The sequence below is a fragment of the Scyliorhinus canicula genome, chromosome 2 (assembly GCF_902713615.1).
Source record: "Scyliorhinus canicula chromosome 2, sScyCan1.1, whole genome shotgun sequence".
NCBI classification, from domain to species: Eukaryota; Metazoa; Chordata; class Chondrichthyes; order Carcharhiniformes; family Scyliorhinidae; genus Scyliorhinus; species Scyliorhinus canicula.
Window position 1 is genome coordinate 227687162 of NC_052147.1, and position 26294 is coordinate 227713455.

General features: G+C 51.2%; 1 protein-coding gene across 5 annotated transcripts in view; it reads right to left on the reverse strand.

The window, feature by feature from the left end:
- The window catches only part of cobll1b (cordon-bleu WH2 repeat protein-like 1b), a 251139-nt gene that overhangs the window by 46180 nt on the left and 178665 nt on the right, over positions 1-26294 (reverse strand). For all 5 annotated transcript variants that reach the window (XM_038789697.1, XM_038789694.1, XM_038789695.1 and 2 more), the window contains one exon: positions 6455-6596. In XM_038789697.1, the coding sequence (XP_038645625.1) occupies positions 6455-6596 (142 nt within the window). The remainder of the gene's footprint in view (positions 1-6454; positions 6597-26294) is intronic.

Below are 26294 nucleotides of genomic sequence, written 5' to 3' on the forward strand. Positions count from 1 at the left end.
CTGGACAGAATCTTGTTGCGGCATCAGGGGTCTCGCCTGGCAGTTACAGAGAGACCCACGGTGCCTCTTTTGGAAAGGCCTGTTGAGCCACATGCCAATTAGGCAGTGGTGAGGTCACATGGGACCTTCCCATGGAATTAAGACCTTGGGTGGAAGTCTTGCCAAGCGAGCGCTGCCAGTCAATCAGAGGCCAGCAGCACTACCGAGAAGGCTTTGGCTGCTGTTGGAAGGATGAGAAATAAAGCCACTTCTAGCTTCTGAATAACTATTACGAAGACCCACACCGGCCACCAACAGAATTCCTCCCCCACTCCTCGCAACTACTCCCTTGCAGGACTACACACCCCCAGCTTCCCCCTGACTAACTACCCTACCCAACCGACCCCCCCCCCCCCCTCCCAAACACCAAAGCGGCTGGAACTGCTGCGCTACACACATCTCACCTGACCAGAACCAGATGCTTGGGCAAGATAGGATGGCTGGATTTCAAGGTCAGAAAATAGAAGTAAAGTGGCAATCAAACTCAAATGTCACCGGTGTTGAGGACGTTGTGTCATATAAATGACTACTTCCTTCCTTTGGATGTGTATATAGAAGTTAACATGTAGCCTGTAACATGATCTCGGCATCCAGGTACATAAATCCCTGAAAGTTGCCACCCAGGTTAATAGGGCTGTTAAGCAGGCATATGGTGTGCTAGCCTTTATAAGCAGGGGGATTGAGTTTCGGAGCCACAAGGTCATGCTGCAGCTGTACATAACTCTGGTGCGGCCACTCCTGGAGTACTGCGTGCAGTTCTGGTCACCACATGATAGGGAGGATGTGGAAGCTTTGGAAAAGGTTCAGAGGAGATTTACTAGGATGTTGCCTGGTGTGGAAGGAAGGTCTTACGAGGAAAGGCTCAGGGACTTGAGGTTGTTTTCGTTAGAGAGGAGAAGGCTGAGAGGTGACTTAATAGAGAGATATAAGATAGTCAGAGGGTTAGATAGGGTGGACAGTGAGAGTCTCTTTCCTCGGATGGTGATGACCAACACGAGAGGACATAGCTTTAAATTGAGGGGTGGTAGATATAGGACAGATGTCAGAGGCAGTTTCTTTACTCAGAGAGTAGTAGGGGTGTGGAACGCCCTGCCTGCAACAGTAGTAGACTCGTCAACTTTAAAGGCATTTAAGTGGTCACTGGATAGACATATGGATGAAAATGGAATAGTGTAGGTCAGATAGGCTTCAGATGGTTTCATGAACCGGTGCAACATCGAGGGCCGAAGGGCCCGTACTGCGCTGTAATGTTCTATGTTCTATGTCCAAAATTGGTAGGCCATTGTGGAGTCCAATAAACAACAAAATCCAGGTAGTTGTTTTGACTGAGCAACGAGTTCTATCTTGGAACATGTTCTCCAGAATACATATAAAGTAATTCGGTATCTACGTGGCGGTCTTTTGGCCAGTGGGTAGTGTCCCTACCTCGGGACCAGAATCTTGATTCTGCGAGGGATCAAAAATCTATCTATCAGAGCTTGGATATACTCCACAACTCTCTGGAGTAAAGAATTTCAAAAATTCACAACCTTCTGAATGAAAAAACTTCTCAACTTGGTCCTAAATATTTTCAATCCTTTATCGTGAGACTCTATCCCTCTTGTTTTCGATTCCCCAGCCAGGGAAATAACTTCAAAGTACACAGTCAAGCCCCTTCAGGATTTTATTTTACATTGAGATCACTCCTCATCCTCCTAAATTCCAGAGCGTGCATAGGCTCAATTTACTGAGCCAATCGAGTGAACCTCTACTGTATTTCCTCCTCAACACAAACTATGCACAGTTCTCTAGGTGTGGTCTCACTAAAGTAGCATGACTTGTTTATCCTTATACTCCAATCCCCTTGTAATTAAGGCCAACATGCCACTTGCCTTCCCAATTGCTTGCCTGCATGCTAACTTTATGTCATTTGGACAAGTACAATCAAGTTTTTTTGAACATCAACATTTAAAAGTCTCACTCCTTTTAACAAATAGTCTGTTTTCTATTCTTATAACAAAGGTGAATAAGGTCGAGCAGCACTTAAACAGCTCCTGCACAACCAGCCCCACCCAGCTCACGGCCTTGGCACTGAGACGACCAGCCCCAAGGTTTGGAAATACGGACCTGGGGGAGGCTCCTAGATGCGGCCACGCCAGGAGGAATGTTCTGTTCACCCGAGGGTTCCGGGGGTGAGCCACAGGGCAGCCAGTGCCGGCTGGGATGATGTGACAGTGGCTGTCAGCTCTCAGACGGGAAGAATGAGAAATAAAATCACTTCTGGCTTCTGGGTAACTATTTCAATGACCCACACCGACCTCCAACAGAATTCATCCAGCAGGACAGGCCTCCAGTGCCGCAAGAAGGTCAACGACCTACACCGGGCTGCTTTTGTCAATTGTCACCCCCACCTCCACCACAAAACCTTCCCATCTCCACTTAAACAGCCTCCCCAACCCTCTCTTACCCACCAATCCTCCCTTCATTCCCCCCCAACCACCCTTGGTGACCGACACGTACGGCTAATGGTGCCCTTTCTGTGTCTCCACAGAAATTGTCCCACAATAGTCAGGAGGGAGCCCATACTGGCGGCAGGGTGCTGGACATAAGAATCCCTCACGACCTTTGAAGAACGGGCCCTGGAGATGACGTGGGTGGCCGAGGACAGAGCAAAGGTCGGCGCACGCCGCAGAAGGAGGATCCACTGGGGCCCACCCAGAGGACTTGTCAAACGCGAGCTGTTATTGCCACACAAACTGACCCATCCCTCCCACTGACCACAGGTCCATTCTCCTGCAGGACATCCAGCCGATGGCACCGACCCCCCCCCCCCCCCCCCCCCCCCCAGGAGAACACCTCAGCTGGAGAGCTCAGAGGATGCCAAAATCAATGCGTCACAGCTGTCATCCTTAGCCTCCACCGCGCAGAGATACACACCTCGGTGGGCAATGTTAGTGGACAGGCGTCTGGGGTACAATCAGTTGCTGATACACATCAGGTGGAGGCAGTAACGCCCAAGTGAGACAACTGTTGGGAAGTCTGCTGGATCCCAGCCTAATGCTGAGTCTCTGGACCAAGTTATCCTGGAGCTGATGCAGACGTTAAGGTTCAGCCGGGACATTCAGAGGGAGGTGTCAGCGACTCTTCAGTCGGACCATAGCCGATTGGAGGAGTTCCAGAGACTACCGGCGCAGGAGATGTCACCGGCAATGTGTGGCACCTAGGCCAACACTGCTATGGTGGCGACTGCTGTGGAGAGCCTGGTGCACGACATTGGCAGCATTAGTGGAGGTGTCCAAGGCGTGGCGCAGTCGGTGACGGCCATGGCTGAGGGCCTCGGTAGGCTGTCCGACATGATGGAGGACATGACCCAGTACCAGGCGGCCCTTGATGAGGTTCTACGGAACATGTCCCACTCTCAGGTGGGAATAGCCGAGGAGCTGCAGAGCTTATCCCAGCCACAGGTGGCCATTGCCGAGGCGTTGCAGAGCATTCCCAGCCACTGAGGAGCATCTCCGAGGGCGTGGACACCATGGTGCAGACATTGGGGAGCCACCAGGGCTGACTGGGCCAGTTGACACTAGAGTAGCTGGAGCTCAATCCAGCTGCCCCGCCATCCAGAGGTGAACCCCAGGACACTGACCGGGAGGAGGCGGCGGAGGGTGGTAATCCGGACCCATCCTGTGGACCGGTGACGGAAGCCACCAGCTCCCCCGAGTTCCACCCCTCTGACAAAGCCGTGTTTTGGAGTCAGCACCTAGAACAGGGCAGCACGGCTGTACATGTGCCGCAGGTGTGCCGGCCCCTCCAGCCCCAGAGCCCCCAGAGGACGTCAGCCAGGGGCATCGAAGGCCACGGGACGTGGTAAGCAGTACCTTGGGGATACACTTAGACATACTGGTGGAGCAAGGAAGGCCAAGCATGTCGAGAATCACTGACAGGGCGCGGGGGAGATGGGTGGTGGTGGTGGGGGAGGTGGGGGTGGATAGTGGAGCAACATCAATCGAGAGAGTGGGGCAGTGGTGTACACTTGTACCAGGAACATTAAAATACCCTCATCACAACAGGTTTGACGCTTCTGGCCCTTTGTGCCGCGATGCAGGCTGACCATCAATCCCTTACCCCACCCCCCGCAGACAGAGTCCTGCACCCCACCCGACACGCTCTGCTCACGCACACCCAGCCATGGTGTGGGAGGGGCCTGCTCACTGGACCACACATCCTGCACCTTCGATACCCGAACAGAATGTCACCTAACCCCGGCTGTGGACATGTGCCCGGGGCTGGGGCCCATTCCCTGTTTGGATGTTGGCCGCTGCGTCTGTGGTGCTGCCTCCCGCATTGTTCAAGCACAATGCCCAGACATCAAGGTGTGATTGGAATGCTAGGCAATAAGCCCCACATGCTACATGACACGCCCACCCACGAGGATCCACTTGAGGGGCGAAATTCTCCGACCCCCAGCAGGGTCGGAGAATCGCCTGGGGCCGCCGAAACTCCCGCCCCCGCCGAGGCAGAGATTCTCCGCCACCCGGGAAGTGGCGGTGGCGGGAATCTCGCCACTCCGATCGGAGAGGCCCCTGCGGTGATTCTCCGGCCCGGATGGGGCGAAGTCCCGCTGCTGGGAGGCCTCTCCTGCTGCCGAGGTTTGAACCACCTCTGGAACGGCGGGATCAGCGGCGCGAGCGGGCCCCGGGGGGGGGGGGGGGGGGGGCAGGGGGCGATCGAACCCCGGGGGGTGCCCCCACGGTGGCCTGGCCCGCGATCGGGGCCCCCCGCTCAGACTCCGGGCCAGTGCCCTGGGTGCACTATTTTCCTCCGCAGCCGCCACGGCCTTTGCCATGGCGGAAGCGGAAGAGAACCCCACATCGCGCATGCACCGACCGGCGAAAGCCTTTTGGCCAGCCCCGCTGCTGGGGGCGCCTGTTTTTTGCTCCAGTCTTCTGGTGCAAACCGCTCCAGCGCGGGGCTGGCCCCCAAAGGTGGGGAGGCCCGACCCCTGAGTGGTTGGCGCTACTCCCCTACACCGGCACCCTCCGTCACGCCGGGTAGGGGAGAATGCCGCTCCTGATGTGTGAAGTGCTCACTTAACCACTATTGCCAATTCCAGATTAGTAATAGCCTTCAGCTGCACGGCCAGAGGCCTTCTCAGTCAGTGGGAGTTATGGGGTACAGACAGGCAGGGGCTAGGGTTGCCCCCAGAACAGGAACACACAACCCAGGATTTGGCATGGAGCATCTGCACCCGTTTGCCACCGCCCCCCATCTCCAGCAGTGCCCTCATCCCCCAGCCTCGTTCCCCCCCCATCCCCCAACCTCTGTTCCCCCCCCCCCCCCCCCCAATGGCGGCCCATCCCGACCGAGGCTGCTTCCCATACTCTCCCCCAAGCACTGGAGCAGCATGCCCGGTGCCCCCAGGCTCAGTGCCTGTGAGCGAAGATGGCTGGTCACCTCATCAGCTCCCCGCAGCAGCCCTTCCCCCAGTTTCACGTTTTTCAAAAGGAGTACTGATCAGCGCCAACGTGACCACTTGTTGGAGGTCGCTGGATCATGGGAGGCCATTGGATATGGGGGTGGCTCCCATTAATTGTATGGAAATAGGGCTTAAGTGGTGATTATTAGTTTCTCACCACTCTGCGGCGGGATCCTGATTTTGCCGACAGGAGCGGGCCGGTTGCATCGCAGCAGTTGGGGGCCTGGCGCGGTTCTCATTGTTGGTTTCTCCTGCTATTCACAGGCTTCATTGTGCTCTCACGCTAGTGAAATGAGGCCACTGAATCACGCCCTGAAACAGTAAAGCTCTCTGCAGCCTGTGTGTGACCTCCTCACAGTTTACATTCCCACCTAGCTTTACATCAGCAAACATCCACAAATTACTCTTGCTCTCTCTGCCTAAGTCATTAGTAGAGATAACAAATGGCAGAAGTCCCATAAGTGATCCTTGCCGCACTCAGCTAGTTACAGTCTGCCAAGTTGAAAATGCATTGTTTATCCCTACCCTCTGCTTCCTGTTCACTGGCCAATTCTCCACCAATGTGCCGGAATGTGGCGACTAGGGGCTTTTCAGAGTAACTTCATTGAAGCCTACTTGTGGCAATAAGTGATTACTATTTATTATTATCCACAACTCCATGAGCCCTTATCTTGCATATTGTGATGCTTCATTCTTTGAACAGTTCTGATGTTGTAAATATCAATCTTTTGCTTTGGAAAATAGTTCACTGTAACATTAATACTATCATCTCAAAAAAATACTTTAACTTTTGAAAAACTGGAAACATTTTTCAGAGTACAAGTGCTTCCATCAAAAAAGCTGAAGTATTTAGGAATGTACATTTTCCCTTATTTGCAGATATGTAATATACAATAAAACTTATGATTAATTACTCAAATCACCTTTGCTGCAGAAATAATATCAGTAAAAATAAATAATAACCTGTTGTATAATCCTGGGTGTTCTGGTCTTCCATTTTACTGGGAGGCAAAGGAGCCTTTCTTTTGGTCTTTTTTGAGTTGTGTGATGCAGCAACCCCAAGCGGCAGTGACTCCGTCCTTTGTCTGCTGGGACCTGTCATGTTCTATAAAAAAGATAGAAAGAGAAAACAAGAGTAAATGTTGGCAATGCCAGAAATCTTACAGATTTTAAAAGTGCTAATAAGCCACAAACTATTTTCGGTGAAGAAATTTGGCACCTATTACATCAACATGCATGATTGGCAGAAGACCACTTGCCTCTTGGGTATCTGAAGCATAAGCTGTTGAACAACAACCTTACAAACCAGTTGCACCTTCAATTGTTCTAAACAGATAGTGACTTCAAGCCTGAAAGATCTCTCTTTTTGTCTTTATAGGGCACGATGGTGCACAATGCAAGACAGCAAGGAGATGAGGACTCAGCCCTCTGCTCCCTGATTCCCACAAGGAGAGGCTGAAGCAGGTATTGAACTGCCACACCACTGTGACCCACAGTGGAGATCAAAAAGGTGGGGTGAATCCAGCACCTGCTGAGTACCTGTTCACTTGTTATTGCTAAATGCATTAGAACAGGGGCAAGTTTCACTAACCCCCTTCCCAAAGAATCACATCAACGCTGACCAAAGCAATAATCCAAACCCGCTGATTCTTATTCCCAAAGGTTACTGATGCCAGTCACTAAGAAGTGGAGAGGAATGAAGAGGAAGAAGTGGCAAAGGATGAACAGTTGGGAGAATATCTGAGAGTTGTGGGGCTTGTTCCCAATCAGCTGCTGGATGAGAGGGCGATGGAGCACCAAACCCACAATTCCTCCTTTACTCCTGCGGGAGAAAAATTCTCTCTTCACCTTTAGGCCATTCTCAAGCAGAATCAGATTCATCCAACTCTCAACTGGGCACCGAGCAAGGCAAGATGAGCTCTCCAGCATTGCAAGCCGGATTATGGAAATGAGGAAATGCAGCATGTCACCATCTTCTCAAACAGGCCAGTTAAAAGGTTGGCCACAGGCTAGTGTGGCTACCGAGTCTGCTGTAATTGTCAGTACCAACATTGTGCATGTGAAGTTAAACCTGTGAGAATCAATACAGCAGATGGAGCTTCAACCTTGTTGTAAGATCACATCCCTGCACTTGAGGTTTTGGGGGACAGACTGAATGGTGTAAATGCTGTAGCTTCCCAATCTTACTAAGGTTTTACAGAATTGGACAGCTACCATTGCGGCAGCTATTGGAGCTGCAGACTGGTACTGCCGGTGAAGACCACAGTTGAGTCACAGTTGACGCCACTTCTCCATTTATTTTACAGAGAAAGCTGCACAACGCGCTACTTCACCTCACATCTGGGATGCAGCCACCAGCACAAAGCTGTCAACATAGACGACATACTGGCCCATGGCTCACCAATCTGGCAATTTACACCATACTTTGGGAACCAATGGAAATCAAAGTTATGTAAACGTTAGAAATTTGCACATTTTAATACATAAACATTTAACACTTTGAGTCAGAGTTTTCAATTATCAGTAATCAAGATAGTTATCGAGCAAAATGGAGAATGCTTGTAACGTTTACAATGTTGCAGCCAGGCAGTTTTCACTTCTTCAAAAAAGGAAGAGATTGTAAAGAGAGAGTCTACCAGCAGCAGCTATTCAAAGGGCTTGTCTAGGTACTGCAGACAAGAATGGTGCATCGAGAGACTGGGGTGAATTTATTCCTCTCTTTACAAGAGAGAGAAGAAAGTCAAAGATTATGGGAGGCAGTCTGGAAACTATAGAGTCGAGGCCACAATCTAGTCAGCCGTAATCTTCCTGAATGACGGAACAAGCTTGATGAGCCGAATGGCCTACTTCTGCTCCTATTTCCTCAGTTTGTATGTCTCCAAAGTTAGAGGTGTGTTTTTATTTTCCTTAGTGCAATCCCTGCGGAAACAATCCTTGCTTCTGGATTGCATGTACTTTATTGGATCTTTCCTCAGCTTTGGTCCATGGAACACAAAAAAGACGTCATCAGCCACTGCAGCAAGAGTTAAGTCTTCCAAATCCTACTATTCACCCAGTTCCCAAGCAGCAACTTTGCATTACCAAAGTTATGCACGATGAAAGTATCATGACCGGTCATAACATATGGCAGGTTTAGTTGTACATTGGGGAGCTAGCCATCATAAACCATGATGATAGTGCAGCGGTGACAAACTCTTGCTGCTCAGATAGCCTTGTAGGTTCTGATACTGAGCCAATAATTTTTTCTTGCTAAGTTTTAAATTTAATTACACATCATTAACACTTGTAAGTTCCAAGAAGACAAAATCTCCGAGCTGAATCAAGATTTAGCTTGCAAAAAGCAAATGAAAGGCTGTCGCTAGAGAAACACTTGAGCATTCGGCTATAATTCACACGCAGAATTTCAAACTGTAATGTGATGTTATCCATTAACCTTAAAAATGTATTGTATTTGCACAGTCCAGGTCTCATTTGTTACCCTTACCTGACACTGTTTGCAACAGGTTGATCAGAAGAAATTAGACTGAAAGCTGCGGTTTCATTTTGCGACTGTCGGACCCATTTGAGACAATGGGCGGGATTCTCCATCTAATGGAATAATGGCTAATGAAATAATGGTACCCCAGTGACTGCCTTATACTAATGCTCCTTAGTCCCACTTGGTGCTGAGCGAAATCATCGGACTAAATTTGGAAATAGAGCATCTGGGATGAAATTAGAATTTGGGATCTCACTGACCAAAGATGTGCGGATTAGGTGGATTGGCCATGCTAAATTGCCCGTAGTGTCCTAAAATGTAAGGTTAAGGGGGGGTTGTTGGGTTACGGGTATAGGGTGGATACGTGGGTTTGAGTAGGGTGATCATTGCTCGGCACAACATCGAGGGCCGAAGGGCCTGTTCTGTGCTGTACTGTTCTGTGTTCTGTGACATTTCACAAACATTGGCCGGGATTCTCCCCTACTGGCAGGGCGGGAGGTCCCGGCGTGTTAGAGTGGCGTGAACCATTCCGACTTTGGGCCGCCCCAAAGGTGCAGAAGTCTCCGCATCTTTAGGGGCCAAGCCCTCACATTGAGGGGCTAGGCCCACGGCAGAGTGGTTCGTGCTCCGCTGGCTGTCGTGAATGGCCTTTGGTGCCACGCCAGCCGGGGCCGAAAGGACTGCGCCGGCCGGCGTAAGTCCACGCATGCGCCGGAGCGTCAGCGGCTGCTAACGTCATACTGGCGCATGTGCAGGGGAGGTGAAGACCATGACGAAGGCGGAGGAAAAAAAGAGTGCCCCCACAGCACAGGCCCGCCCGCTGATCGGTCGCAGGGCAGGCCACTGTGTGCCCCCCCCCCCCCCCCCCCGGGTCAGATCACCCCCCCCCCAGGACCCCGGCGCCCGCCCGCGCCGCCAATCCCGGCGGTAAGGTAGGTGGTTTAATCCACGACGGCATGAGAGGCTTGTCAGCGACGGGACTTCAGCCCATTGCAGACCGGAGAATCGCCGCGGAGGGCCCGCCGACCGACGCGATTCCCGCCCCCGCCGAATCTCAGATGGCGGAGAATTCAGGACACGGCGGGGGCAGGATTGACGCCGGCCCCGGGTGATTCTCCGACCCGGCAGGGGGTCGGAGAATCCCGCCCATTATGTACAAATTTTTCTTCATGCAACTGTTTCAACTAACACTCATCTTGATTAAAAGTTAGAAATTACATAATTGAAAATTCAGTAATTTAGAAACATGCAATATGAAGAAATTGTAAGGTTTCCATAGTTACAGTACAGGCTTTTCTCCATTCCCCCCTCCCCAAAGTTAAGAAATATGACTGTTTCGATGTGGAAGCTGTGCACCTGATTTATCTCTATAAACAGGATACGGGGCGGGAATCTCCTCTACCTTGCGGGGCGGGCCGTACCGGCGCTGAGGAGTGGCGTGCACCACTCCGGTGTCGGGCCGCCGGGAAGGTGCGGAATCCTCCACACCTTCAGGGGCTAGGCCGGCGCCGGTTGGGTTGGTGCTTATCAAAGGGCTCGACGTTTCGCAAACTGCTGCCGAAGGGCCTCCGCCGTCCGGCGCGAGTTGGAGCATGTGCGGGAGCGCCAGCATGTGCTGGCGTCATCCCAGCGCATGCGCAGGGGGGTTCTTCTCCGCGCCGGCCATGGCGGACTGTTACACCAGTCGGTGTGGAGGGAAAGAGTGCCCCCAAGGGACAGGCCCGCCTGTGGATCGGTGGGCCCCGATTGCAGGCCAGGCCACCGTGGGGGGGGGGACCCCCCCCCCCCCCCGGCCAGATCCCCCTGCGCCCCTCCGAGGACCCCGCAGGCCGCCCGCAGAGCCAGGCTCCGCTGCACCAGCAAACGTGGATACTTTACACTGGTCCCTGCTTAAAGTCTTTAATATAGATTGTAAATAGTGAATCCCAAGAACAGATTCTTATGCTACCCCACTTGTCACAGTTTTCAAACAGCTCTGTTAGTGTAGAATGCTGTTCTTCGACTAACATACCATTTGGTGCATCGTTCTTTGGAAGATCTATCCAATTTGCATCATAGCCATGTAAATGTTTCCATTTCAAATATTTGTCTCATTCCATTTTCAAAGTTATTATGGAATCTGCTTCCATCACCCTTTCCGGAATTCCAGATGAAAGCAACGTGCAATGTAAATGTTCTACCTCCCTGTCACCTCTGGTGCATTTGCCAATTATCTTAAATTCATGTCTGTGTGTTCACTGTCTTTTCTCCCACTGGGAACAGTTTCTTCTTATTCACTTTATCAAAATCAAACAAGATTTTGAACATATTTAGATCTCCCCTTAACCATTTCTGCTCCTTGGAGAACAAGTCAAGTTTATCTTGTCCCTCTTCATGACTGAATCACTCAATCCTGCTGTCATTCCAGTAAAACTATTCTGGACCATCTCAAAAACCATGACATGCTTCCTGAAGGGTGTGTGGCCAAAAGTGGCTACAATATTCAAGCTGTCATCTAGCCAGCTTTTTAAAAAAAAAGTTAAACGTAACATCCTTGCTTTTGTACTTGCTTCATCTTCTAAAGCCAAGGATCGTATCTGCCTTTAGCCATCTTCTCAAGTTGTCCTTCCAGCTGCAAAGATTTGTCTATGGACATCACCAGGGGCGAAATTCTCCGGCCCCACGCAGGGTCGGAGAATCGGCCAGCAGCGGCGTTAATCCCGCTCCCGCCGGGTTTTTTATTCTCCGACCGGCGTTGTGCAAATCCCGCCGGCAGCCTCTGAAAACAGCTGGCGCCGGCGGGATTTCATTATATTTTTCTTTCACCAAATCTCCGGCCCGGATAGGCCGAAATCCCGCTGACGTGGCCACGGGTCACGTCGGCGAAAAACAGAGTAACTTTAAAACGGCGTCAACCATTAATGATGGTTGACGCCGTTCAGTGTCCGAGGGCGAGTGGGGGGGGTTGCGAGTGGGGGGGGTTGCAAGTGGGGGGGGGGTTGCGAGTGCGGGGGGGGGTTGCGAGTGGGGGGGGGTTGCGAGTGCGGGGGGGGGGTTGCGAGTGCGGGGGGGGGTTGCGAGTGCGGGGGGGGGTTGCGAGTGCGGGGGGGGTTGCGAGTGCGAGGGGGGTTACGAGTGCGGGGGGGGTTACGAGTGCGGGGGGGGTGGGTTGCGAGTGCGGGGGGGGGTGCGGGTTCGGGGGGGGGTTGCGGGGAGGTTGCGGCGTTGGGGGGGGTTGCGGCGTTGGGAGGGGGTTGCGGCGTTGGGGGGGTTGCGGCGTTTGGGGGGGTTGCGGCGTTGGGGGGGGTTGCGGCGTTGGGGGGGGTGCGGCGTTGGGGGGGTTGCGGCGTTGGGGGGGGTGGTTGCGGCGTTGGGGGGGGTGGCGGCGTTGGGGGGGTTGCGGGCGTGGGGGGGGGTTGCGGCGTTGGGGGGGGGTTGCGGCGTTGGGGGGGTTGCGGCGTTGGGGGGGTTGCGGCGTTGGGGGGGGTTGCGGCGTTGGGGGGGAGGTTGCGGCGTTGGGGGGGGTTGCGGCGTTGGGGGGGTTGCGGCGTTGGGGGGGGTTGCGGCGTTGGAGGGGGTAGGGGTGGTGGGGAGGGGGGTAGGTGCGGTTGGGGGTAGGTGCGGTGGGGGGTAGGTGCGGTGGGGGGTAGGGGCGTTGGAGGGGGTAGGGGCGTTGGAGGGGGTAGGGGCGTTGGAGGGGCTAGGGGTGGTGGGGAGGGGGGTAGGTGCGGTGGGGGGTAGGTGCGGTGGGGGGTAGGTGCGGTGGGGGGTAGGGGCGTTGGAGGGGTAGGGGCGTTGGAGGGGTAGGGGCGTTGGAGGGGTAGGGGCGTTGGAGGGGTAGGGGTGGCGGGGGTGGTGGGGGGGGTTGGGGACAGCGGCGTGCAGAGAGGGGGGGGGGGGGGCGACGGATGCCCGGGGCCAACGCACCGTCGCCCCCCCCTCTGCACGCCGCTGCCCCCTACTCCAACCACCCCCCCTCACCACCCCACCTCCCTCCAACGCCCCTACTCCCCTCACCACCCCTACCCCCCTCCCCACCACCCCTACCCCCCTCCAACGCCGCCCCCATCTCTCGCAACGCCACAACCCCCCCCTCATCGCCGCAACCCCCCACCCTCTCAACGCCGCAACCCCCCACCCTCTCAACGCCGGGTCCCCCTCCCCCCTCAACGCAGGGTTACCCCCCCCTCCTCTCAACGTCGGTACCCACACCCCCTCCCCCTCCCTCTGAAGGCCGGTACCCACACCCCCCCTCCCTCTGAAGGCCGGTACCCACACCCCCCTCCCTCTGAAGGCCGGTACCCACACACCCCCCCTTCCCTCTGAAGGCCGGTACCCACACACCCCCCCCCTCTCTCCTCCTCCCCCCCTTCCTTCCTCCTCCCCTCCTTCCTTCCTCCCCCCCTTCCTTCCTTCCTCCCCCCCTCCTCTCCCCTTCCTTCCTCCCCCCTCCTCTCCCCTTCCTTCCTCCCTCCTCCCCCTTCCTCCTCGCCCCCTTCCTCCCTTCCTCCTCCCCCCTTCCTTCCTACTCCTCCCCCCTTCCTTCCTCCTCCCCCCTTCCTTCCTCCTCCCCCCTTCCTTCCTCCCTCCTCCCCTTCCTTCCTCCTCCCCCTCCTTCCTCCTTCCTCCTCCCCTTCCTTCTTCCTCCTCCCCTTCCTTCCTTACTCCCCCCCCCCCCCAAAAACAACGCCGGGTCTCTCTTCCTCACTCCCCCCCCCCCCAAAACAACGCCGGGTCTCTCTTCTCCCCCCCCCCCCCCCAAACAACGCCGGGTCTCTCTTCCTCCTCCCCCCCTTCCTTCCTCCTCCCCCCCCTTCCTTCCTCCCTCCTTCCTTCTTCCCTCCTCCCCCCCTTCCTCCTCCCTCCTCCCCCCTTCCTTCTTCCCTCCTCCCCCTTTCCTTCCTCCCTCCTCCCCCTTCCTTCCTCCCTCCTCCCCCCCATCCTTCCTCCCTCCTCCCCCCCATCCTTCCTCCCTCCTCCCCCCATCCTTTCTCCTCCCCCCCTCCTTTCTCCTCCCCCCCCTCCTTCCTCCTCCCCCCCTTCCTTCCTCACCCCCCCCTCCCCCAAACAATGCCGGGTCTCTCTTCCCCCCCCCCCCCCCAAACAACGCCGGGTCTCTCTTCCTCCCCCCCCCCCCCAAACAACGCCGGGTCTCTCTTCCTTCCTCCCCCCCCCCCCCCCCCCCCCCACCCCCAACAACGCCGGGTCTCTCTCTCCCCACCACACAAACGCCGGGACTCGCCACTTCCGCAGCTGGTGAAACTGACGCGTATCGCGTCAGTCCGCTGCTGGCCCTTTCGGGAACGAAGATCACCGGCTTAAAAGAAGGCCCGGACGCCGGAGTCATCCGCACCGCTTTTCCCCGCCGGAAATGGGCGTCACGTTGGTCCGCGGAGAATTTCGCCCCAGGTCTCTGTCCTTGCACCCCCTTTAAAAGTGTACCATTTTGTTTATATTATCTTTCCCCATTCCCTCTCGGAATGAAACATTTCACACTTCTCTGCATTAAATTTCACCAATCAAATGCTCCTTTCGCCAGTCCTCTTGAAGTCTGTAACTATCCTCATTATTTATTACATGTTGGAGTTTCATGTTATCTACTAATCTTATATACCCAAGTCCAGGACATCGAGATCAAAAAGAGCTCTAACCCCAAGAAGGTAGTCTAGGAGAGGGGGGTGTAAAGAGTGGCATCATGGCCACAATAAGATCCACCCTGCTTAATTTGCCCCAATTTGGAAGACAAATCATTCACCACAGCCCTCTGTCTTCTGTCCCTCAGCCAACTTCATATTCAAATAGTCACCGCCCCTTTAATTCCATGGGCTTCAAATCCACCAACAAGTCTATTAAGTGGTACTTTGTTAAAAGCATTTTGAACGTCCATACACACATCATCAACAGTACTACCCTGACCGACCTTCTCCATTAATACTCACAGAACTCAATCAAGTTAGTCAAACAGAAATTCATGCTGGCTCTCCTTTCTTAATTCAATATTGGAAAGAAACATTTTCAAAATCAGGAATATTGCAAAATTGAGAAGTCTTAAAAAAACTCTTTCATCAAACATATTTTGACAACAAGAAAAGTTCAGGAGATGTTCTGCATATTAGCGAGACAACATTATAAAATTCCAAGTATCTGCTGGAACTGTCAAAGAATAAAATCAATCATACTGCATGCAACATCAATGATTCGGTCTGCTTAAGATTCTTCCAGCTATATGCAGCTGTCACGAAGTTAACAAAAATGCAACAGAATAAACGGCTCACCACTATCTTCTCAAGAGCAATTAGGAATAGGCAGTAAAAATGCTGGCTTAGCCAGCGACGCCCACACCTCGTGAAAGGAAAAAAAATTACAGCGTTTGATAATTCGAAAATGGAAACTGTTACAAATATGGTTTTCCATTCAAGAGTGTCCTCTTGTGGCTGAGTGATTTTATGCAACTAAATGATAATGCTACATTTGCTGCAATAGCATATACTTGCCAAGAGATATGACAATATCACTACTTCAGTTCTAAGCATTACTTCAGCAATGCAGAAACAGAAGAGTGCTTACTTGCATTGTCAATTCATATTTTACAGCAGATTTGGAAAAACAAGGTTTAAAATATTAGTGGAGGGATGCAGAACAAGGGGGCACAGATTCAAGCTAATTGGCAAAAGAAGCAACGGAGGCATGAGGAAAATAATTTTCACAGTGATTGATTAGGATCTGGAAAGCACTGCCCAAGAGTGTTGTGCAAAAGGTTTAACCAAGGCATTTAAGCCAGAACTGCATTATTAGCTAAAAAGGAAGAATGTGCAGTTCAACAGAGAGGCCAGGGAGTGGTATTCAGTAAATTGCCCCCTTGCACAGCCAGTACAGACATGAGGGGCCGAATGGCCTCCTTCTGCACTGTAACCATTCTGTGAAGTTCCATAATTGAAGGTCTCAACAGGATTGCCGATATGGCAGTATTTTCTTCTTTGCATTAAATATGATGGCATGCAGACTACCTTTGTTTTCTTACTTTTCTCTGAAGTGATCTGAGATGAGGTGATGGAATTTTTTTCCACCGACAAACACCAAAGCATTGCTTCCAAATTGTACATGAATTTTTTTATTCTTATACAGGGCATAGGCTTCATTTATTGCTCATTTCCAATTAGCCTGCAGATGGCGGTGGTGAGCTGCCTTCTTGAACCGTTGCAGTTCCTGTGGTGCAGGTACGCCCAATGTGCAAATAGGCCACAAGTTCCAGGATTTTGACTGAGTGACAGCGAAGTAATGGTGATATAGTTCGAAGTCAGAATGGTTTGTAACTTGGAGGGACACTTGCAGGTGGTGTGTCCCCACATATCTGCTGCTTGCGACCTTCTAAGGTAGTAGATCACAGGTTTAGATGGTGCTGTCGAAGGAGCCCTTTGTACATTCCGGCAGTGTATCTTGTCGATGGTACTGTTAGAGCCAGCGCAAGGCGAGGTTCCCCAAAAGTTGCTGATCCAGGTGGGACCTCTCGTTTTGTCACCGTCCAGCTGGGATATTGGGACAAAACTGGGTGATGAGGGATGGCTGGCTCCGTGACTTCATTCAACCCACCTTTTGCTGGTAGCAACAAGGTTTAATCTAACAAGGTTCCCTTTCCCTTGTATACCTTTGTCCAGATGCAATAGTAACGTAAGGAGCCAATTCACCAGAGTAAGTTTAATAATTACTAAAGGTAAGGATAAATAGTACAACACATGCATCGACAGTCAAAATATACATATTAGAAGTAAGAATTGAGTCAACAGTAAGGAAATATAAATTAAGTTACACAGAACAGTGGTCAAGTTGCAAGGAGTAGATGTAGTGTTGCATGTGTTACAAGTCGATTCCAGTATAGTTGACTTCTGCAGGCGAGAACAATTCAGGTGTTCTGTGGATTGGTCGAGATGATTCAGTTCTTTTTTCCCAGCTGCGATTCTTTTGAGAGATTCCTGTAAAAGATAGCCATTTTCGAAGGGGTCCTGTTTCGGTTACTGTATCACATACCTTCGGTGTGGAAATCGTACAGCTGCTTATCCTCATAGCACACGCACACACACAATACAGACCGGCAGGATAGACACAGGCATTCGGCAGCTCCATCAGCTGGAAACCAGAATGCAGCAGATGGCCCAGGGTCTTTGAGATGGGATGGCAATTATGTTCCTTTGTCTTAATCAGTATTTGAATTCTTTTAGAAGTACCGTGGCTGGAAACAAAAGGGGGGATACCATTTTCCCTCAGAGAAACACACTGCAGGGACTTCTGGAGGCGACCATGGTGTGAGTGGTCACACATTTGGCAGCTCCTGCTCGAGGTGGGTTTTTATGGTCCTTTTCCCTGGTGCCGGGTGGATGCTTTGGAGAAAACAGGTGCAGAAGAGGTGGAGGAAAGTTATACTCTACTGGTGAGGTCGGTGGATGGATAGAAGAAAAAAGCTGCAGGAGGTAGAGACTCTTCGTGCGACATAGGGGAAGATGGCGTAGGGTAAATAGTCAGCCCAATGGTCGACGGAGCTGTTGGTGGGTTTTCTGAACAAAACGTTCAGTCAGCGGAGGAGAGAGGCTCTGGAGGACATGGCGAAGGTGTCAGACACGCTGAAAGCGGGGATCGACCTCGTGCAGCTGAGGTTGGAGATCCAGAGCCAGGCGGTCCAGAAGGTGGAGGAGGCGGCGGTGGGGGAGCACGAGGAACAGCTTATCTCGTTGGCGGCCAAAGTTGGGATGCTGAGGGAGATTCAGAAGTGGCTCAAGGAGAAAGTGGAGGATTTGGAGAACTGCTCCTACAAGCAGAATCTGAGAATATTGGGGATACTGGAGGGCATCGAGGCAGCAGACACAGGCTCTTGCGTGGCCAAGATGTTGGAGCAGCTAATGGGGAAGGGGGATCTTTCGATCGGCCCATCGAAGTCGGTCAGGCGCAGATGAGGAAGCCCCAGATGAATGAGCCGCTGAGGGCGATGGTGGTGAGACTTCACTGGTTTTTGGATAAAGAGAAGATCTTACGGTGGGCCAGGCAGGTGAGGAGATGAGGGTATATTAGGACCTGGGCGCGGAACTGGCAGAGAGCCGAATTCAATCGGGTCAAAGCTGCCATTTTTAAGAAGGGGGTGAAGTTTGAGATGCAGTACCCGGTACGCCTCTGGGTGACCCACAATGGCTGCGAGTGTTATTTTAGAACACCGGAGGAGGCAATGAAATTTGTGAGAGACAATGAACTGGCAGGAGAGAGAGGACACTGAACTTTGGAGGGAATGTGAGGTGGTGTTGGTTCTCCCTGCCCCTCTTTTTGCTGTATTGCACTGTGTTGTTTTTTGCGTGATGGCCAAGGGAGAATCTCTCTTCTCTTAGGGGCTGTTTAGCGTTTTCATGGGTTCTTTGGTGGAAGGCCGGAGGAGGTTGAGTGCACTTTTTCTTTTTTCATTGTTACTGTTGTCTGCACTATGGCAGTGTGCGACTGGAGATGAGGGGGAATCATTGGGGAGTGCAATGGGGGGGGGGGGGGGGGGCAATCAGCTGGTTAGAGCTTTAGAGGGGGATGGGATTGTTGTGTTGCTTAGGGGAGGGGGGGACTGCTGTCAGGGATGGGACAATTGAAGTGCAATAAGGAGGGAGTTGGTGATAGTGGACATCCGAGGGTGGGCCTGGCGGGTTGCGGGACACGGGCCGGACTGGCCCAAGGGGTATGGTTGATTGGCAGGGACGATTGGGGACCAGATTAGGCTGAAGAAGGGGTGGGTTGGACAGGTTTTACACTCGGGGTTGGATTTGAAGTTGCAGGGAGTGGCGGTGCTAATAAACAAACGGATAGCGTTATAAGGTGAGGAACATAGTGGCAGACCTGGGGGAAGGTTTGTGATGGTGAGTGGGAAATTGGAGGGGATGCCTGTGGTCCTGGTAAACTTTGTATGCCCCAAATTGAGGTGATGTCAAATTTATGAGGCGGGTGTTGGGGAGGATCCCAGAGCTGGACTCACACTGGTTGATCATGGGGGGATGTATTTTACTACGATTATCGAGCCGAGATTGGATTGATCATGTCTGCGATGGCGAAGGAGCTAAGGGGGTTCATGGAGCACATGGGGGTGGGGGGGGGGGGGGGGGGGGAGGGGGGGGAGGGTGGAACGGTGGAGGTTTGGGAGGCCAGGGATGAAGAAATTTTCATACTTCTCCCATGTGCGTAGGGTGTACTCGCGGATCAAATTTTTTGTGGTGGGCAAAACTCTGCTGGCAGGGGTGGTTGACTCGGAGTATTCAGCAATTGTGGTTTCTGACCATGTGCCACACTGGATGGATTTGCAAGTGGACGGGGGGGGGCAGTGTCTGGATTGGGCACTGGGTATTAGATGTGGGGTTGTTAGCAGATGAGGAGGTGTGCGAGCGGGTGAGGGTGGGGTATGTGGAGCGGAATGACAGGGTGGGGTGTTTCGGCCGCCATGCTATGGGAGGCACTTAAGGCAGTGGTCAAGGGGGAAGTTTATATCAATTTGGGCAGACAGGGACAGAACGGGCAGATATGGCTAGGCTGGTGGTAGCGATCCTGCGGGCTGATAGGATTACTCAGTGGTCTCGGAGGCAGGCTTGTTGAAGGAGAGGCAGAAGCTCCAGATAGAGTTTGGGTTGGTGTCTACGGGCAGCTACAGAGGACCAGGGGAACAGCGTACGAGTATGGGGAGAATGCAAGTTGGATGCTCGCCCACCAGCCTGGGAAGCAGGAGGCAGCTAGGGAGATCAGGATGGTGAAGGATGGGAGGGGAAAGGTGGTCTTGGACCCGGTGGGGGTGAATAGGGTGTTTGAGGAATTTCATAAGAGGTTATATGAAACAGAGCCCCTGGCAGGGGGTGAGGGAATGTGGTAATTTTTGAATGGATAGGAGTTCCCCAAGGTGGAGGAGGAACTTATGGAGGGGCTGGGGACCCCCATTGGACTGGTGGAGGTGATGGAGGGTGTGGGGGCGATGCAGGCAGGGAAGGCCTCAGGCCCTGATGGTTTCTTGGTGGAATTTTATTATAGGTTTGCAGGGGATCGCGGGCCCCTGTTGGCAAGGGTATACACTGAGGTGAGGAAAAGAGTGCACTTCTCCCGACTTAATCGCAGGCTTCGATATCCTTAATGGGTTTGTGAATTGGGATTGGTTGCTATATAGGGCGCGGGGTAGCGAGTATCAGGACGAATTGGGTAAGTTTGGAATATTTGGGATTGCATCTTGGGACAAGGCAGGGATGCCCACTCTTCCCTGGCAATAGTCATTGGCAACGGCGCCTGGAGCATCAAGGAGTTGGAATGGGATAGTGCAGGGAGTGGTGGGGGGGTTAAAGCATAGAGTTTTGCTATGTTACTTTACATTTCAGACCTATTGGGAGGCATTGGGGATCATGAACATCTTAGAGGAATTCTGCCAGTTTTATGGATGTAAATTCAAGCAAGGGAGGGGCGACATGGTGACGCAGTGGTTAGAACATAGAACATAACAGCGCAGTACAGGCCCTTCGGCCCTCGATGTTGCGCCATCCTGTGAAACCCCTCTAAAGTCCCTCTACACTATTCCCTTATCGTCCATATGCCTATCCAATGACCGTTTGAATGCCCTTAATGTTGGCGAGTCCACTACTGTTGCAGGCAGGGCATTCCTCACCCTTACTACTCTCTGAGTAAAGAACCTACCTCTGACATCTGTCCTATATCTATCTCCCCTCAATTTAAAGCTATGTCCCCTCGTGCTGGACATCACCATCCGAGGAAAATGGCTTTCAATGTCCACCCTCTGATCATCTTGTATGCCTCAATTAAGTCACCTCTTAACCTTCTTCTCTCTAACGAAAACAGCCTCAAGTCCTTCAGCCTTTCCTCATTAGATCTTCCCTCCATACCAGGCAACATCCCGGTAAATCTCCTCTGTACCCTTTCCAAAGCTTCCCCATCCTTTCTATAATGTGGCGACCAGAACTGCACGCAATACTCCAAATGCGGCCGCACCAGAGTTTTATACAACTGCAACATGACTTCATGGCTCCGAAACTCAATTGCGCTGCTGCCTACGGCATTGAGGACCCGGGTTCAATCCTGGCCCCGGCTTGCCGTCTGCACATCTCCCCACATCTGCATGGATTTTACCCTCACAATCCAAAAGATGGGCAGGTAGGTGGATTGGCCACACTAAATTGCCCCTTAATTGGAAAAAAGTAATTGGGTGCTCTAAATGTATTTTAAAAATAAATAAATAAATACGTTCAAGCAAGGGGACAGGAGGGGAGGTTGGGCGAGCTGCCGTTTAAAGTGGTGGGGATGAGCTTTAGATCTTGGGACATCCAGGTGGCGCGGTGATGGGAACAATTGCACAAATTGTACCTGGCACAGTTAGCAGAGCAGGTAAGGGGGACTTAAGAGATGGGACATTCTCCCGCTGTCACTGGCGGAGCGGCTGCAAACTGTACGGTGCTACCGAGGTTCTTATTCGTTTTTCAGAACCTTCCGATTTTTATACCAAAGGCCTTTTTTAGGAAAGTTAATGCCCTGATTTCAGTGTTTGTTTGGGTGGGAAAATGCCCCCAGAAAAAGAAGGTGCTGCTGGAGCGGGATGTGGGGGACGGGGTGGGCTGGCCTCGCCAAACTTAATGAACTATTACTGGGCAGCAGGAAGTGGGTAGTGGGGGAGGGGCTGCTGTGCGAGTGGATGGAGACACCCTCTTGTAAGGACACCAGTTTAGGGGAACTGTTGACGGCGCCTCTGTTCTCGCTGGCCAGGTACTCCACAAGCCCTGTGGTAGTGGCGGCCCTGAGGGTGTGGGGACAGTGGTAGCAGCACCTGAGGTTGGAGGATGCGGCGGGCAGGGATCAAACGGTTTGGGGACCAATTTTTGGGAGGCAGCTTTTCAAGCCGAGCGGAATTAATGGGAGCCCTGATAGGAGAAGTTAAGCGGAAGTGGGTGGAAGAGCTAGGGAGGAAAATGGAGGCTGGGTTATGGGAGTAACTCTGAGGAGAATGAACACATCCTCTTCGTGTGCTAGGCTTAGCCTTATTCAATTCAAAGTGGTTCATAGGGCGCATATGACGGTGGTCAGAATTAGCAGGTTCTTTGAGGGGGACCCGTGAACCATGTCCACATAGAACATAGAATATACAGTGCAGAAGGAGGCCATTCGGCCCATCGAGTCTGCACCGACCCACTTAAGCCTTCACTTCCATGCTATCCCTGCAACCCAATAACCCCTCCCAACCTTTAATTGAATATTATCAAGGCCCATAGTATTCGCAGTATCCAGGGCCTTCAGCCATTTCTTGACACCACGTGGAGTGAAATGAATTGGCTAAAGACTGGCATCTGTGATGTTGGGGACTTCTGGAGGGATCAAGATGGATCATCTTCTCGGTACTTCTGGCTGATGATTGTTGCAGATGCTTCAGCCTGGTCTTTTGCACTGATGTGCTGGGCTCCTCCATCATTGAGGATGGAGATATTTGTGGAGCCCCCTCTTCCTGTTCATTGTGTAATTGTCCACCACCATTCACAGCTCGATATGGCAGGACGGCAGAGTTTAGATCTGATCCATTAGTTGTGGGATCACTTATCTCTATTTATGGCATGCTGCTTTCGCTGTCTGGCACAGTGGCTCGCACTGCTGCCTCACAGCGTCAGGAACCCGGGTTCAATTGCGGTCTTGTGTGGAGTTTGCACATTCTCCGTGTGTCTGTATGGGTTTCCTCCGGGTGCACCGGTTTCCTCCCACAGTCCAAAACATCTACAGGTTAGATAGATTGGCCATACTAAATTGCCCCTCAGTGTGCGAAGGTGTGCAGGAAGTTGGGGTTATGGGGATAGGTTGTGGGAGTGGGCCTAGGTAGAATGGTGCTCTTTCAGAGGGTCACTGCAGACTCAATGGGCCAAATGGCATCCTTCTACACTGCAGGAATCCTGTGGTATGTAGGCAGTCACGTGTTGAATCTTCACCAGATTGACACCCATTTTTAGGGATGCCCAGTTTTGAGTTGATAGATCTGTCCGAAAGCTATCCCATTTAGCACAATACTAGTGCCACGCAACACGATGGAAGCTACCTTCAATGTGAAGACGGGACCTTGTTTCCACAAGGACTGTGTGGTGGTCACTCCTCCAATTACTGTCATGGACAGATGCATCTGCAACAGGTAGATTGGCGAGATGAGGTCAAGTAACTTTTTCCCTATTGATGGTTCTCTCACATGTCGCAGACCCAGTCTAGCAACTATGTCCTTCAGGATTCAGCCAGCTTGGTCAGTAGTGGTATCACTGAGCTACTCTTGGTGACAGACGTTGAAGACCCCGGCCAGTGTACATTCTGTGTCTTTTCAACCCTCCATGCTTCCTCCAAATGGTATTCAACGTGGAAGTGGGAGGGGGGGGGGGGGGGGGGGGTAACATAACCAGGGATAGTAATGGTGGTGTCTGGATCATGGTCATCCTCACATAATCATACCTTGCAGTCAAGGTCAGTCTGTTGCTGGATTATGTTATGAGACGAGGTAACGATAGAGATCAGATGGTTAAAAAACCCTTCCCTGCTGCCTACATTATCTGGTTTAACAGGAATATTAAATCAAAATTAGAGCTTTTTGAGGGATGAGAGATAGCACGGTGGCACAGTGGTACTGCTGCCTCACAGCTCCAGGGACCCGGGTTCAATTCTGGCCTCAGGTGACTGTGTGAAGTTTGCACTTTCTCCCCGTGTCTGCGTGGGTTTCCTCTGGGTGCTCCGGTTTCCTCCCACAGTTCAAAGATGTGTAGGTTAGGTGGATTGGCCATGCTAAATTGCCCTTTAATGTCCAAAAGGGTAGGTAGGGTTACTGGGACCAGGTGGAGGCGTGGGTTTAAGTAGAATGCTCTTTCCAAGGGCCGGTGCAGACTCGATGGGTCAAATGGCCTCCTTCTGCACTGTAAATTCTATGAATCCATGAAAATGTAAAATTTTAAAATACATACAAAAGAATAGTAACTCCTTGTAGTGCAATGTGTATTATTGCTGGTACATATTTATCTTCCTTTGCTTTATAACAAATAGATTAAAATACTTAACATTAAGAGAATTCTGTAAGCTGCTCTACATTTTCCACTTAATATATATGTAATACAAGATATGACATCCAATACAATTCCAGAAATTCAGGACAAATGCAAAACTGACTGAAAATCATTGTTCAGGAAACCCAAATCTTAGTTTGGTTCCTGTAGACAAATCCCAGCAAAATTAAATTCTCTAGTTTTCTAATAAAAATGAATTCAGAAATAGGGCAGCCAGAATGACTAGGTATATTGGGGTCACATTACAAGTCGTGCTGTCAACAGGGGCTTTGACTGCCAACCACATAATCCTGAAATTTAGGTACCCAGTTCTCATCATTTTCCCGCATTTTATTGTTCATGAAAGATTGAACATTGGATGCCTGAATATATGATTCGTGCTGCAAAGTGATGAAATTCCCTACACCAGCAGCATGCACTCAAAATTACAGCTGTAAATGGAACATCAGCATAATACAAATTCAGCAATAACCGCTACAATCAGATATGGTTTTCCTGTTCCAATATTTGGGTGGGCCTCTGTTTACGTAGCCAGCGCTGGTGACGCAAACAGGCTGGGTCCCCATTCATAAAAAAGGGGTCAAGTGAGATAGTCAGGACCCGCAATACTATTTCTATCACAACCAGCTCAGCCGCCAGTACTTCCTCAACCCATTTAGAAATTGCTGGCAGGCAGTTATTTACGAAATGTTGAAGTGACCGTCATCTGGAGTTGTGGAAAGTTTGATGCAGTTCTTGCACTTGATCTTTGTTCAGTCTCAGATGCCTTGAGCCTTTGTAACTTTATCTTCTTGCCAATGTGGGCATTGCTTAAATTCCCCAGACGCTGAAAGCTGTTGCTCCATTTCATTCCCTATGCTTCCATCTGTCCCCTTTAGATGCTGCTGCAGGACCCCAACTTCCAGTCCACTCAAAACATCAAGTGGTACAATTACCAGAAGCAACTCACTTGTTGTAAGAACATAAGAACTAGGAGCAGGAGTAGGCCATCTGGCCCCTCGAGCCTGCTCCGCCATTCAATGAGATCATGGCCGATCTTTTGTGGACTCAGCTCCACTTTCCGGCCCGAACAGCATAACCCTTAATCCCTTTATTCTACAAATTCTTTATCTTTGTCTTAAAAACATTTAATGAAGGAGCATCAACTGCTTCACTGGGCAAGGAATTCCATAGATTCACAACCCTTTGGGTGAAGAAGTTCCTCCTACGAATGAGATCCAATCACTCAAATTGATTGGAACTTCTGTTGATGTCACCGGGCAGTCAGGACCAATAACATGTCCACCGCCATCCTTGCTTGAGCTGCAGCAGACATAAATTCTCACTCAGTAATTTTTCAAACATTGCAGGAGGTCAGCACATTTTACCCATGTATGAAAAGCAAATCGTTTCCTGCAAGATTTTAAGCGGCTCAATTACAAGTAGAAACACCACCGCTTAAGAGAAACACTCCTCAACAATCTCATGTGAAGAATAGGTAGGTTCACAAATGTTTATAAAACAGAGCACAATGATCTTTGGTTTTATCTATTGAAGTATATAAACCAAATCCAAGTTGGTTCTTGCATATTTGAAACCAAATGAATGGCTGTAGGATTAGAAGGAGACACTCTTGCACTTTGCATCATAAATTATACCTCAAGAGGGACAAAACTTGGGTTGCACAATCTCAAATAAACTAACTTCATCATACAATGTGCTGGAGTGAAATATTCTGAAGCAAGAGCTTATTAATGGCCATACTGGTAAATGCCACACATACACATTTTTTGGATTAACCAAGTAACCGTACACAGTTCCAGGCATTTCACAAGCTTTGTATCAGGAATGTTTAAAAATGCAAACTAGTGTGTTTGAACAATACAACACATTAAATATTGATTAAATGAAAGTTTGAGCGCTTCACCTTAAAGTATTTTTACTACCAAGACATAATTATTAATCTGTATCAACTGTGTTAGCTATCTGCTACTTGGACCCTCCCTTTAGGGTACCACTGGTCTTGGTTTATATGAAGAATGTTTGCTTAAGCTTGGAATTAGAGGGTTGTGCGTACCGTTGATGTCACTATACAAGTTGACCTTTGACGCCAGTCTCTCTAGTTTCCTCCCTCAGTCCAAAGATGTGGTCAGGTGGATTGGCCATGCTAAATTGCCCCTCGGTGTGCAGGTTAGGTATGGTTACAGGGATAGGGTGGGAGAGTGGGCCCAGGTAGGATTCTCTTTCAGAGGGTAAATGCAGATTCAATGGGCCAAATGGCCTCCTTCTGTAC